The following is a 16,127-nucleotide window of genomic DNA, read 5'->3' on the forward strand; positions in this document are numbered from 1 at the left end:
CTCTATACGCTCAGGAGCTCAGTAAATATGGACCCGGTTGTGTTTTTTCAATTAAACCAATGGGACCTTCTGGTATTTGTAAACACACAAGTCTGCTCCACCAGATGCAGTTATTGGCAAGCTGTTTCTTAGGCACAAAATGTCCTGCAAGGACACAAAAATCAAACTTGAGGGCTGATGCTGTATGAAAAATAAAGAAGTGACATTTGTTTGTCTATTAAAGTCTAATTTCAGTGACAGATGTTTGTGTTTTATTTTGAATGTAAAGCAGAAGCATGTGCATAAACTCAAAAGTTACAACAAATTGTTTAAAGGAATACTTCACAGACACGGCGATCATTTGTATATCAGTAACTCACCGCATGTTATGTTCAATTATGAAGAAAACGGAGAATCCAAAAAGGGGAATATTCTTCATGAATTGAAGTAATCAGGCTCTGCATTTAACAACAGCAACACTATATCAAAACATCTTTACAAAGTCTTAAAACTCATGCAGTTAAATCCAAGTCTCATTTATCCAGTCCTATGCTTTGTACTTCCCAAATGCTCGCTCTTTCACTAAAACAAAGTATATGATGAATGTTTGGATTCTCCATTCGCCGTAGAGGCATGTGAGAAAAAGTTTTACTTCACAAATGCAAGGCAGTGCCCTGAGTAATTGGTATACATATGGTCATTTTGTGGGTTAAGTATTCCTTTAAGAGAAAAATATTTCTAATTGTTTCTGCTGTTGACACTGACACTGTATGAACAGCCTGAATGGCAGATGTGCCCCTGGAAACTATTGGTAAGAGGTGACTGTGTATAAAGATGGTCATTGTGAGGCAGGCAGGTACCCCCAGACTGGCTGGAATTATGATGACTCCACTTACCAGGTCTTTCCATAAACTGCTGCCCAAGTGGAGATGTGGAGAGTTCATCCAAGCATCACTTATAAAATGGACAAAACACCTCTTTTACAGTGGCTAAGCCTGTTAGACAAAAATAAACATTTTGAATAAATGAACAGTATTTCGGTTGCTAAAAGACTTCAAGCATGTTCTAAAACTTACAAACAAAAGCTTATACCAATTACTTTAATGACCACAGCAGTGGTTCTTGACCTTTTTGGTGTCAAGTAAATTGCTACATAATAGGTCACAGACCCCCATTTGATAAGATTTCACTTCAGGGACCTCCATCTGAAAGATTCTGTTTGTTACATAAGATTAAGACGAAAATTCTACAGTTGTCAACACAAGATGAGAAGAAGTGAAACCTATAATCAGAATATTCATTTTTACTTTTACTCACATTGGGCTCACTTCTGAATTGAATAGCAAAAATAAACTGTTCCCTATTTGGAAAACCCCCAAGGACCCATGGAAGTTCTCTGACCTCTAAGAACCACTGGCTTACAACATGTAAGAATTAGTAGACAAAATCTAACACAAGAGTAGATTGTGTTCTTTTAAAACCCTTTTAAGCCTTATACCAAATTGATATACGAACCTCCAAAAATGATTTCAAGTCAATCCATGATTTGCACACACATTCAGTACAATATGTAAAGAATCCCTTAAATCTCTGAGCAAACGGGACAGGCTGCTTAAATAAATGAAGTATTCATGAGAAAGGTTTTGGGATCATGCCCACTCCACCTAAATCGTGAAGGTGTGACATTAAGGGGCTATCAGTTAACAGAAATGTCTGCAAAGTTACTGTTTTACCAACAGACTGAGCTGAACAGGAGGCGTCTCTGTGGTTGGAATCAGAGGGGGAGTAAACAGAAACAGAGAGTGGAAGGAGTAAAAGGCAGAGCAATGCAAGTGCCTGGACAGATACAAAAAGACAGAGAGCTGTGATATATGCATATTTACTGTCTGGAGCTACTATTGACTGATTCTTCTTGCTAGAACTCCTCTCTTGACTTGTGCTGGGATTTATTGAGAAACTTTGATCGCAGGAGTTGAGGAGATAAACTTTGTTTTGATAACAGGGTAAGTGATTTTTGATTTATTTTCCTGATAGCACGAGTCTGTTAAGCTGCTGGAGCACAGCAGGCTCTACATGCATACTAGGAATATTCTTTTGTAGAATAAATGGTCATTTTTATGAAACTTTTTTAAAAACACAGTTTAAAAAAAGTGGAATCACCAGCTGCAACCTGTATTCTGTGTTTACCTAAGGTTAGACAGCATCGTAGTTTCCATCACCTGCATCATGAAAAGCCATCAAAGGCAGGGAATGCGCAAAACAGAGGTCCCATAAAACACAGCTAGGTACACCCTGTTTTTGTGTTTAATAGTAAACACACAGCCGCGGCTTTAATTCATGAGGAAATCTGAGAGGGATTGCTCTGTGACGGCACCATTTCAGTCACACACACAGTTTAGGAGACCATCTATCAGTTAAGAAGAAAAACATAATAAATACTTTTTCGAAATGGTGTACATATTAAATTAATCATCTGTTGTCACATGACAGTGAAGGACAGACTGGAGAGTAAAGACTTTCACCCATTGAAATAGATAATACGTTTGTTATACTGATGGATAATTGATGAAGACAACACTGTCCATCCGTGGCAGACAGACCTGAAACAGATGTGAGGTCAGAGGTCGACAGCTCTGTGGGATGCAACATGGATATGTGACCTCTGCAGGTCCCAGGTCAGCTGTTATATACATGTCTGTGAGGGACTTGGTCAGTATCATCACCCTGGACAGTGCTGACAGAGACGTTCAGAACTCCATTAAGAAATTCTTAAAGTCTAACTTATTTTTATCCGAACTATGATTGGTGCTATATGACCAATGCAACATCACACCATTTTTGAATGTGGATATTTCCACACTGATCACAGAGAGGTTTCAGACAGCAGTGGAGCCGACAGTCTGAATATGGTAGGTAATGCATGGCTCTCCTGGGGACTGGATAGAGAAACAGTCTGTGGTACTTTTCAGCCTCTCTTAAATCACTTTAAACCACCTATGTGGCAAAACATCAAAAAGCTCATTCATTCAGAGTCATGTCAACTTCATATGATGGCAGATGGGAACACTTGACTCTCGTGAGCTGGTTTAGTAACACGACCCAAAATTATTGCACCCTTAAATTCACAAGTTAATATGTTACATTTACAATCAGACTGCCATTTGACATGTGAAATGTGCTCTTTCCTGTGGCTCTACAAATCATGCAGTGCTGTTACATCTATACACACTAAAATGTGAAACCTGAAGCTGGGGAGGTCAAATATGCAGGAGGTGAAAGTTCTCACTATTTATATCGCTCCTCATCATTAACTTAACTAGCCACAAGTCACCTTATTGACACTGAGTCACCATATTTGATTCCTACAGCAAAGAGGTTATGTTTTTAGTCGTACAGGTATGCTCACCTGGTATGTTAGAGGCATATGTCAACAAATAATGAACAGATTTCGGTGACATTTGGGAAAGGAATAGGAAGAAGAATTTGGTTTTTGGTGTGAATCGCACCACCATGTGGCTGCTTGTAAAGCCCAAAACGTGTCTATTGATGAACCTTGAAGCTTATTTTCCTGGATTCCTGATCCCTAAAATCTTATGAAATCATATGTTGTCAATCGGCTTCTTACTAAGAGCATGTTTTTTTCATGAGCACAAAGTTAGAACAGTTTTGGAGAGATTTCTTTATTTTGTGTTTGTTGTCTGTCCTCATCTCTCCAGTTGAAAGTAAATGATTTGAAAAACATGATGTCACATGTTGATGCCAATCAGGACTTAGCAACTTTTGAATCAAATTGTAATCATGTTGCCAAAACTGACAAAACAAATCACAGTCCTAATGGTGCAGATTAGCTGAGTTTATGAGTGTTGCATGCTATTATAGTTGACCAATAAATGATTATTAAGGATGTTTTTTTTTGAAAAATGAATTTTAAAGAACTTTGATTGTTGCTTACTTAGTAATGAATCTTAAAGATTATCAAAAAAAACCAACCTTTTTGAAACCATGTTTTCCTTGGAATTAAAAGATTTTGAATCTTTTCAAAACAGTTTTTTTTAACCATTCCTCCCTCAAATTGTATCCAAAGTTCCCCAAATTTGGTACATAAAATATCTGGATTAACCAAAAGAAAGTTGTGTTTTTTGTCATACCATTTGGTTGTCAAGGTCCTCTGGGTGCAGCCTACTTTGCCAAGACTGCCTTAATCATAAATTTTGACATTTAGGTGACAGGTGCACTCATCTAGGCAATCCTACAAAATTTGATGGCATTTCACAATAAAATGGTGATCCAGAAACATAATGCATGTTAATGCAATAATTCAGTGGTTATTAGTCTGACCCACATAAACTTCAAAATCATCCTTGCACAAAAGCTAATATTCTTAGACGGCGCTGTGGTGTCGAAATATAGTGACCACTATCAGCCAATAACAGGACTGACTGTCACTGTATAATTTTTTATTCAAATACGGACTCATATGTAGATCGAAAATTCCTCCCCACAATTACGTGGCAAAAATAACAACTTTTCTTGTTTCTGGCTATTTCTCTCTTGCCTTATTGCCTCTCTCTTTCTATATCTCTCTGTTTACTTTCCAATGCAGGCTTCTTCTCTGCTTACACTGCACTGTGGGAGAGCTTCTTTAAGTTCTTGTTCTTGTGCTTTCCTCTCTCTCTCTAAAAGCTGCAGTTGTCACATCTTGTCAGGATGAGGTCCCTGGCCCTCGGCCTTTTCTGCCTGTTGTGCTGTAATGCAGTTCGACTGGACAGACGGCGTCTCAGACCCATTGCAGCCAGAGGTCGAGTAGAGTCTAATGTCCAAACCAAACCAGTGGGTAGGTGATCAGTTGTGTGTTTTACCAACTACATTTTTGTCTGTTTCTCTCAAAGATACAAAGTCGAACAGTTTAGTTTAGATTTTGCTCCAAACAGAGCTGTGAGTTTGCAGTATTTGGTTCCCTGATCACAAACCACCATGTGTTTGATCACAGGGATCCCTTGCAAAGCAGTCCCGCTGGATTTCGTCTTTGTCATCGACAGCTCCCGAAGCATCCGCCCCAATGACTATGAGAAGGTCAAGACCTTCATTATCAACCTGCTTCAGTTCCTTGAGATTGGCTCTGATGCCACTCGGGTTGGTCTGCTACAGTACGGCAGCGTGGTCCAGCCTGAGTTCTCCCTCAACACCTACACCACCAAGGCTGAAGTGGAGCAGGCAGTGAAAAACATGGAGCACCTTGCCACAGGAACAATGACCGGTCTGGCCATCCAGTACACAATGGAGACAGCTTTCACTGAGGAAGAGGGAGCACGACCAGCTAACCTGCACATCCCACGAATCGCCATGGTTGTGACTGATGGGCGACCTCAGGACACAGTGGAGGAGATTGCGGCGCAGGCAAGGCAGGCTGGCATCCAGATCTTTGCTATCGGAGTGGGCAGGGTGGATATGAACACTCTGAAGGCCATAGGGAGTGAGCCACATTCTGAGCATGTGCACCTAGTGGCCAACTTCAGCCAGATAGAAACTCTCATCTCGGTGTTCCAGTCCAAACTGTGTGGAGGTGATGAATCCCTGCTATTTTTAATCCAATGTCCCTCCTTATTTGTGTATGCATGTGTGTTTGCATCCTTTTGTTTGAGTATTTTTGTTGGTGTATGTTCATGTGTGTGTTAGGTTCAGAGATGTGTAAGGTGGTGGGCCATCAGTGCCAGCACATCTGTGTGAGCAGCCCTGCCTCATACAGGTGCAAGTGCAGGAAGGGCTTCACTCTCAACCCCGATGGCAAGACATGTAAAGGTGAAGGAATTCCTTTTCTCTCATCTCATTTCAGCTACAGTCTTTTTTACATTTGCACAGCTTTTATCTCTCAAGGCTTCCTGGTGTAACCATAGTCTTCTTTGCTCACAAAGACGCTTTACTTTCTCATAAATAAGATGACAGGCGATCACAAAAGGATAGGACGGGGTTTCTGTACTTAATACCTTTAAGGTATCAACCTTGACTTCTCCAGTCAAACAATACCTGAATTTGATCCTTTTTGTACCCACATCTTCAAATAAAAAAAGACTATTTTAGGATTTTTCTAGCAGCCAATTACCACAAGCGTTTTTTGATTTAATTCAATGTGTGACTGGCCCGCTACAGCAGCAGCACCCATACAGTCTGTGGCGTGGTGAAGCTGAAGGCAGTGTATTTAAAGTAAATGGCAGTTTAGCATGCCAAGATACCACTAAAACATTTGAAAGTATGGCTACACTACACACCTCTGGTGTCTGGTGACATTTTACACAGCAGAATGCTTCAATTCACATGATGGTTATTGAATAAAGTAGAAAAAAGGTATCAAATGAAGTACTCTATTGGTATTGTTAGCACTTTTAGGGTACTGGTATCAGTATCGTAATTTTTTTGAATGATAGCCCTACCAGAGGGGATGGCAAATTTACTAGTAGGTTGTTTCCCTAGTCTGAATTGATCCCTAAATGCAACAAGATACACAGCAGGTCATCTGCTGGTACTTTAAAGCAGCTATAATCCATTTTTCATACCAACAATGAATCACATGACAACTATAATAGGTATAAAAACAGCATGATCCTTTATAGTGTTTTTCAACAATATTCACTCTTAATGGGTGCAGGACCACCTTAATTCTGATGGCCCACCAACCCAAATGAGAGCCAGCATGACGTCAGTCCACCCACTGTTGGAAAATGTCCCTTTTGCTCCTCTGGTGGATGTTAACAGAAAGTAAAGTGCGGGAGATTTCCTGAAGGAAGTGTGCTTTTGCAATCATCAGAGCAGCTGCTGAAATATGTAGGTGTATCCAGGGTGTCATATTATCACCGAATCAAAACAAGAACTATCATTTGATCTCCTCTGTGTTGGGTTCACAGATCTACACCTGCACGTGCACAGTCTATTTGAGAGTGGATTTAGATATTTGATGAAAGAATTATGGTTTTCTGTTTTCTGTGTTCCTGTAGGTTGTAGAATCTATCTACAACAATTAACTGTCATTCGTGGATAGTGTTAACAATGCCTCAATTTCTGTTCTGTGCTGTTTATGCCCCTCAGAGATCGATCACTGTGCTGATGGCACCCGTGGGTGTGAACAGGAGTTTATGAGCACACAAGACTCCTGTGTGTGTAAATGCAGAGAGGGCTACAAACTCAAGCCTGATGGGAAAACATGCAAGAGTAAGTGTCCACTGGGTTTTTCTATTTCTATGTCAAAAAAATAACTTCTTAGATTTTCTCTTTTAGAGCAGGAAAACACTGTAATAAATAATGTGTTATTGATGTACATATGTAATGCTGTATACATTCATATCTATTGTAGATGCCTGTTTCGTATATAGATATATATATAAATATATATATTTTTTTACACATTGTTGACATGTAGCTATAGGAAGAAACCTAATTTGTTAATGCTTGGACAGACTTCAGATGTTCTCACAGTGTTGGACGCTGAACATACAAAGTTGTTATGTTTAAGACCTAGTAATTTATTCAGCTGTCTGGAGTTTGTGCTCACTGATATAATGGAACAATATCAAGAATGCAGAGGAGCTCAGTGAGTTCATCATTTAGAACAGACTGTAAATGTGTTAAGTAAATTTTATATAATTTTTCCACGAGATTTTTATATTTCCAGTGCACAAATGAAAATCTTGGCCAGAGTACAGCAGAACTCAGTGGATACCTACGTTTTCTAAGAAATGACCCCTTAATCCTGCCTGATCTTATGAACTCACTATTTCTTACAGAGATTGATCACTGTGCTGATGGCAGCCACGGGTGTGAACAGGAGTTTATGAATACAGAAGATTCATGTGTGTGTAAATGCAGGAAAGGCTACACACTCAGACCTGATGGGAAAACGTGCAAAAGTAAGTGTCCATTGCTTCTTTCTTCTCTTTGCTGTCATTTCAACAAAGATGGAAAGATTTTCCTCAAAATTTACTTCAAAATGTATTTCTTCTGTAGTAAGACATTTCTTTCACGTTTTATCAGTTTACAACATATGTAATGATATATACATTAACAGTTATTGTAGATGTCCTTTAACCTGTTTGTTTAACAGTCCAACATAACCCCAAACATGTTAAGTGCAGCACAAAAGTAAACTTGATAATTAACCCTGATGTGATACATTTACTGTACCCACCACTGGTGATAAATACTCTCCATGGGTCAGACTGAACAGCAGTTAAGAGTAGCTATTATTTTATTTTCTCAGTAATTACTTTGCAGTCCTTCCTGTACTGATAAAAGGAATTTTCTCTACAGAGATTGATCACTGTGCTGATGGGAAACACGGCTGTGAACAGGAGTTTATAAATACAGAAGATTCATGTGTGTGTAAATGCAGGAAAGGCTACACACTTAGACCTGACGGACAAACTATCAACATTAAGTGACCAGCGCTATGGCAGGTGTCACAGTACACGGCATTTCGCAGGTGGCAATTGATTTTTGGGGACATAACAATCAGATGTCATTGAGAAGTTACCAAAAGGGCATAAACTATGCACTGGAGGGATGTATTAATCATTTTATTGTTGAGCAGGTCCATGAAAAGCTTAAATTACAAGCCAAAATTTACAGGTCACAGTGTACCATGGGTGCAGATCTGATAACAAGTTTGGGGGGACACAATCAGTTGTGATTTTTTTTAAATTGCACGCGTGCAAATCATGCCCACAGAGCGCTTGAGATTGCCAGCATATTTCACGATTTCATAGAGGCTCATCACCATCACCAAGTCATTCAAAAAGCACTACAAAGAGAATCATATGCTTACCTTTACTGTTTATTTCTCTTGAACAGCCAGTAGTACATGGAACCAGCCATCACCCTCCTTTTCACTGCTTCGCTGTTAGTTAATGCTACTTCTAGTTTCAGGGTCTCAGGCATGTTATGTCCACTCACGTTCTCATCTCTCGCCTCTCACGGATTCCCATTTCTCCTCATCATCTTCCCTTTCTCCCAGTATATAGGACTACTGTATACATTTGTTCAATTTCAATCATTTAAGCTATTTAGAATTGGGGGGGACAATTTGTGTTTTTCAGAATTTGGGGGGGACATGTCCCCCCCGTCCCCCACGGGATCTGCACCCATGCAGTGTACGCTTGTGAACCGCATCTCGTTGCCGTCACCATCAAAGACAACAAGTTAAAGTGCCACTGAAGTTAAAGTTTTTGGCTCAGAATATGAGAAAAGGATAATGGCCTTTTTACCATCTTTACCAAGAGTGTCTCTCCGTTCGTTTGGTGCTACAGTATTTACACTGAATCATTCAGCATAACGTTTGCCAACCTTTGTTATCTCTGCGATTACAGATAAATTAATGAAGCTAAGCTCCAGAAGTTAACGTTAGCTTAACTAGAGCCCTATGGACAACAGCTAACAATGATGCACGATCACCAAAGCACAAAAATAGAACAAAATAGGCTAATGAACTCCCAGCAAACAAGGTGACATGTTGAACAACGCAGCTAGGAGCTAACATTAGGCTAACTTTAGCTAACGTTAGCTAGAGATGTTAAAGATAATTTTTTATTTCTTAACAGCAAAGTGACAATACTGTTGGCTCAAACAAGATGTTGACTTACCTTAGAACAAATGTAGACATCACTGTTAATCTTATTCACGTTGAGTTGATGTTGTGGTCTAACGTTACCACACAACTTTATCCAAAGGAGACACTTTTCTCTGTTGAGATGTGGTTTAAAGTGTAAAAAATACACCTCATCGCCCAGCCTCTCAGGATACCTTGTGTCAGAGTTGCATGTACCCCATGCACACCGTTTGACCATTTTTAAACTTCAACTCTCAGAAAAAGCTCATAAAACCGAACAAAACTGACTTTCTGTAATGCATTTCAATGAATGTCCAGGCAGAGAATGTCTGAGTGTATGGGGAATGGCTATACGCACTGTGATTGGCTCATCACTTTTGAGGGCGGGACTAAGCCATAGGTCAATTGTGTCTTAAAGGTTTACTACATATGTAATGACACATTAACAGTTACTGTAGACATCCTCTAACCTGTTTTGTTTAACAGTCAAACACGACTGCAAGCATGTTAAGTGCAGCACAAGCGGAAACTTGATAATTAACTGTGATGTGATACATTTACTGTACCCACCACTGGTGATAAATACTCTCCATGGGTCAGACTGAACAGCAGTTAAGAGTAGCTATTATTTTATTTTCTCAGTCATTACTTTGCTTCCTGTACTCATAAAATAAATATTTTCCACAGAGATTGATCACTGTGCTGATGGGAAACACGGCTGTGAACAAGAGTTTATGAATACACAAGATTCATGTGTGTGTAAGTGCAGGAAAGGCTACACACTCAGACCTGATGGGAAAACATGCAAAAGTAAGTGTCAATTGCTTCTTTCCTCTTATTGCTGTTGTATCAACAATTTCTTCAAAATGTTCCTAAAAATATATTTCCTCAATAGAAAGACATTTCTTTGCTATAAACATTAATGACTATTGATGTCCTCCAACCTGTTCTCTGTTAACATGGTTGTAGTCACAGTCCAACATGACTGCAACCATGATAACTGTAGCACAAAAGGAATTGGATAATCAACCCAGATGTGATACATTTACTGTAATCACCGTGATACTTTCCTTGGGTGTCATTGGACAGCACTTAAGAGTATTATTTTATTGTCTCAGTAATTACTCCCCAGTGCTGCCTGTACTGATTAAAGGACTGTTTCCTGCAGAGATAGACTATTGTGCTGATGGGAAACAGGGCTGTGAACAGGAATTTATGAATACAGAAGATTCATGTGTGTGTAAGTGCAGAAATGGATTCACACTCCGCCCAGATGGAAAAACATGTCAAAGTAAGTCCACTCTCATTCATTGTCATACATGGTTTGTGAACTGCAGCCAAAGGATGTGATGTGGATATTTAAACACAGTGATTTGAGCTTCTTCTTCTGTTGTGAGTGATTCACAGTGGGGGTTTCTTCGTAATTTTCTTATGTAAATTCTATTCATGTTAATGGAGAAAAGAAAAACCTGACTTTAATGTCATCTTAATCACACATATGACATATGAATTAAAAGACAGAATTGATGTTAGTGTGAGGTAAAGTGAACAACATTCAGAAATCTTTCATCAGCATGTTTTCAGATGTTGCCATGACTTTGGTCCCTGTTCCGGTATTTATATGTTACATCATTTTGGATGAATTTTGAACCAGTTATGAGGTCAGCGTTAATCCTAGTGCTCACAAAAAATATTTTTCCCCTCCCCCGGATTAAGGGGATATTCTGTGTTTATGTTTACCATCACGAAGCATTCATGTCCTCAGATAGTTATTAGTCTATTTATCATATTTGTAGCCTCCTCCTCTCTAAACTTCCCTTTCATAATGTTGATGATGAAGACAGGAGACATACACTTACAATAACATGTAATTAGAATACAGTTTTGCATGATTACAATTTGCAGTTTAAATAACTCCAACAACTCAGTGCTTTTCATGATATGTCATATAAATAACATATTTAAGGCACTTAAATGCGACACATAACATTACACTAAGCCTTGTTTCTGTATATTTCAACTCACAGGTCTGGATCTGTGTCAGACAGTGGACCATGGCTGTGAACACCAGTGTGTCAATACCAACGACTCCTACATTTGCAGATGTTTTCAAGGGTTCATGTTAGCTCAAGATGGGAAGCGCTGCAAAAGTATGATCTCAACTTTCTTTGATGTGGACCCTCCCCTAAAAGGAATACCTCCCAAATGACCATTTGTATATCAGTTACGATAAGAAGATGTTTTTCTTGCATGGCTCTGCTGAACAAAGAATCCAACCGTGGAAAAAAATCTTCATGAATTTAGGTCATAGGAGTCCGCACTTTACAACAGCAAAACTATATCAAAACATTTGTTTACAAACTGTCACACAACTCGTGCAGTGTAATCCCATAGTCCCATTTAGTTCCCGTACCTCCCAAACAGACAGGGCAACTGAACTAAAAATATAACTTATCTTTTTGTAGCTAGCTAGTTTGTTTATGTTATTGTGTGACTTCAGTATTGTGCTTCAGTTAATTGGGATTCAGCAAAGTCACACAATAACACAAACAACCTATCGAATGAGGTGGCAGTAGACCAGTAGCTCCTGTGTTCAACGAAGTAAAATTACTGTTTTTGTCGATGGGGTCTCTCTTTGAAGAGCACATACAGAGGTTTAATTACTATTTCAGTTCCCCATTGGAAAGAGCAGTCTGTTTAGAAAGTACTGAGTATACGGCTGGATGAATGAAACTTAGATTACACTGCATGAGTCGAGAGTCTATAAACATATGTTTTGATACAGTGTACTTCGCTGTTGTTACACACTGACTCCTATGACCTATGACCAAGATTTTTTTCCCGCTTTTCGATTCTTCGTTCCCCGTGGAGGCATGCAAGAAAAACAAATTTTTCCTTAACATAGGGAGAATAATTGATAAACAAATGGTCATTTGGGGAGTGAAGTATTCCTTTAAGTAAAAATACATAAAACATGATGTCCTTGTTTCTGACAGAGCCAGACTGTGCCGATGGAGTTATGGATCTGGTTTTCATAATTGATGGCTCTAAGAGTCTGGGCCCTGCCAACTTTGAACTGGTCAAGCAGTTTGTAAACAGCATTGTGGACTCCCTGGACATTTCTAGGACAGGCACACATGTCGGCCTTCTTCAGTACTCCACCAAGGTGCGCCCAGAGTTCACCCTGGGCCAGTACACCACGGCAAGGAGCATCAAACAGGCTGTGTCCCGGATACAGTACATGGGGAGAGGCTCCTTGACTGGCTCAGCCTTACGACACATGTTTGAGTCCAGCTTTTCAGCTAAAGAAGGAGCCAGGCCGAACATCCCACGCGTCAGCATTGTGTTTACTGATGGAAGATCACAGGATGATGTGTCTGAATGGGCTAATAAAGCAAAGAACTCTGGTACACTTATTATCTTGCCCTGTCATTCAGATGCCCTAAGTTATTTCTTACAGGAGCTTCCAATCATTATCCTGTTTTCTGTCATTTTCAGGAATCACAATATATGCCTTGGGTGTTGGCAAAGCCATTGAGCAGGAGCTGAGAGAAATAGCGTCAGAGCCTGATGAGAAGCACCTTTATTACGCTGAAGATTTTGAGAAAATGGGAGAAATTACAAAGAAGCTCAAGTCCAGGATATGTACAGGTACTTTGCACTATTCCAGAACTAGCTATTTATCAAATGAAGCTTCATCACACCAAACAGGGGCTCCAAAACTGTGTTTAAGTGCTCAAGAATTCTCCCATTCTTCCAATCTTCCATTAAAATGGTGCATCACTGCCACCTGCTGCTGCCATGATGATCACTTATAATACCAGCAACTCTGTACACTCTCTTTAGGCAGCAGCCCTGTACAATTATCCATATCACATAACTCATCAGTCATTTTTCTCTGCACTCCCCATGTCTACTGCATTCTCTACAGGCAGGGACAGGAAGGGAAACCTGTAGGGAAAGATTAGAAGAGATAGAGTGAGGAGAAGAATGAGAGAGCGAAGGTAAGGGGGAAAAAAAATCCATGGACGGTAAGGTCTTGTCTCGTGTCTTCTTTCCCCACAGACAAACCATCTGATGAAAACATGTGCCAGTGTGAGAACGTGATGATGTTTCAAAACCAGGTCACCGAGAAGCTGAAGAAGCTGACACAAAACAATATCCTTTTCTAAAAAACTGTCAGCTCCACAGTTACACCAAGATTCAATGAGTGTTTTTTAAGTAATATTGGGTAGGTATGTCTCTGCCAAACAATCCTTCAATGCAAATGAATAGACACCAAAATACATAATTTAACTGATCTTGAACACAGCAGATACCGTGGTGTGTCTTTTGTCTAATGATGTTAGAAACAAAGTCTTAATTTTGACTCATGATGGACCAAACAAGTCATACACATAGGACATATTGACCTGAATTTAAAGTCTCTCTCAACTTGTAAATGGAGTTACAGGCATTAGCAATGAACATACTGAGATGACTGATTGACAAAGAGACAAACAAGGAAAAATACGTACTATACATTATACTAAAGTGAGAGGACATACTAACATTTACTGTAGTCTCTATATTGCATTGCTCTGTATGATTTAAAACAGTCATAGTGAATAACATATATGATGTTATGTCTTGAATTTTTAGCTCCAGTTTTGAGCTGTGTCATGGTTTAATGGACAAATGACTACAATAAGCATCATCTTTTAACGAAATAAAGGTTAAATGAAATCATTTGGGGAGGCACACCTTAACCTATGCAGCAAGTGACATGTGACTGTGCCTTTCACACATGTATAGAATTACTTTAAAAAAAGATATTCAAATATAATTTCTCTGTAGTGGAATATCCCTCCTTCTCTCAACAGTAGCAAAACTATATCAAAACATCTGTTTACAAACTCTCACACAACTCATGCAGTATAATCCAAGTTTCATTTCTTTTCTGATATTTTCTTGATATTTCCATTAATGTTAATTTCAATTCCCCATAGTAATCACCTCAAACTAATTCAGGTCCTTATGTAAATTTTTCCAGGAAGAAGGAGCAGCATATTTAAATGTTTTTTTTTTTTTTTTTTTGCCTAGTTCTGTTCAAACCTTGGGGACCAACATCAGTAAAATATTGTGAGAGAGCAGGCCATATTGGTTTTAGTTTTTATACATGTATGTACACAGATAAGAAGAAACCAGCCCAAGCAGACATTTATATATAGAAACTAACCAATGCGAAAGTCTGCGGACATGGTTTCCACAGCCGGTAATAAATCGTAAAGCACAATGGTATACAGTATCCAGCTTCTTTAGGCACTGGTCAAATGCATTCATAAAGAGCGATCACCGTAATCCAATAAAGGTAAAAAAATTGCCAAAATCAAGTGTTTTCTTGCCTGGAGGTAGAAACAGGTTTTTTTCCGGTAAAAGAAACTTAATTTAAGTTTCAGCTTGGAAAGGTTTTCAATGTGTGGTTTGATGACAAATTTAGATCAGTAATAATAATACCTAAATACTAAACTAATTTTAGTTTAAATGAAGAGGCGTCTTTCATTGTTCTATCTCTGTAGATGATTTTGCTAATACCGCAATATCTGAAACACACAAATTAATAGCCTCATGCACAGATGAGTAGTATTTATGTGGAAGTGTTTTGAATTATGGTTTTATCCAAAATGCATGTGTTTGTGAAGTACTGAGCATACAACTGGATAAATGTAACTTGCACAAGTTGTGTGAGAGTTTGGAAACAGATACTTTGATATAGTTTTGCTGTTGTTAAACACGCCCCCCTATAACTTTAATTTATGAATAATATTCACTTTTTTGGATTCTTTGTTAACCGTGGAGGCATGCGAGAAAAACAGAGTTTTCTTCCCAAACTCAACGTAACATGGGGTGAGTAATTGAGTAATTGAATAATCATTTGGACGTGACGTATTCCTTGAAGATAAGGCTGATCTATGAAAAATACATTTCTGAACTTGGTAGGTTGTGTTTTCATTTGTATGTGCATTTTTTCCTTTACATGCCTACTTGAAGCTATGTCAAAGAAGCTGGAGACACTCGAGAATCAACTGGTGCACAAATGAAAGGCTGAGATATGTTACACCTCCGTGTGGCATGCACAGGATCCCTTTCATCCTGCTCTACAAGCTACACTGATACATATGCTAACACAATGCTTTCTACTGAAGATATTTATACACTTTTTGTATACAACACAATGTATTTTTTGTCTGTAATATTCTTTGTTATGTTTTGCCACATCAAATGAATAACTACAGAAAACTGACAAATAAACATTTTACACTTCACATTTCTTGGTGTGTTTTTTCAGGCTTTATGATCACTGGAGGGGAAAAGTCATCTTGGGATCCATGTTCAGTCAGCAATAAGACTACATACCTATATGACTGCATACCTTCACAGACTCTACAAAAATAGAACCACTGTAAAGAAATGCATATGTTGCACATGTGCTACCCTCAGCCACCAGGTGGTGGATCTCTTCCAGAGAGGACACTCCTATAAAGGGGGAGGACACACACTTCATTCACACATGTTT

General features: G+C 39.0%; 1 protein-coding gene across 2 annotated transcripts; it reads left to right on the forward strand.

Annotated features, from left to right (window-relative positions):
* Positions 1-1,841: 1,841 nt before the first annotated feature.
* LOC117265559 (matrilin-4-like) lies at positions 1,842-15,873 on the forward strand. Of its 2 annotated transcripts, none has more exons than XM_033640108.2 (13): positions 1,842-1,982; positions 4,663-4,813; positions 4,970-5,542; positions 5,656-5,778; positions 7,060-7,182; positions 7,755-7,877; positions 10,259-10,381; positions 10,740-10,862; positions 11,599-11,721; positions 12,568-12,978; positions 13,070-13,222; positions 13,637-13,729; positions 15,596-15,873. In XM_033640108.2, exons 2-13 carry the CDS (start codon positions 4,687-4,689, stop codon positions 15,649-15,651), a joined length of 2,151 nt encoding a protein of 716 aa, XP_033495999.2. In that variant the 5' UTR covers positions 1,842-1,982; positions 4,663-4,686; the 3' UTR covers positions 15,652-15,873. The 2 variants fall into 2 exon arrangements, with proteins under 2 accessions (XP_033495999.2, XP_078028109.1); XM_078171983.1 differs by having other exon boundaries at positions 1,871-1,982; positions 4,583-4,813.
* The last annotated feature ends 254 nt before the right edge of the window (positions 15,874-16,127 follow it).

Source organism: Epinephelus lanceolatus, chromosome 10 (genome assembly GCF_041903045.1).
Source record: "Epinephelus lanceolatus isolate andai-2023 chromosome 10, ASM4190304v1, whole genome shotgun sequence".
NCBI classification, from domain to species: domain Eukaryota; kingdom Metazoa; phylum Chordata; class Actinopteri; order Perciformes; family Serranidae; genus Epinephelus; species Epinephelus lanceolatus.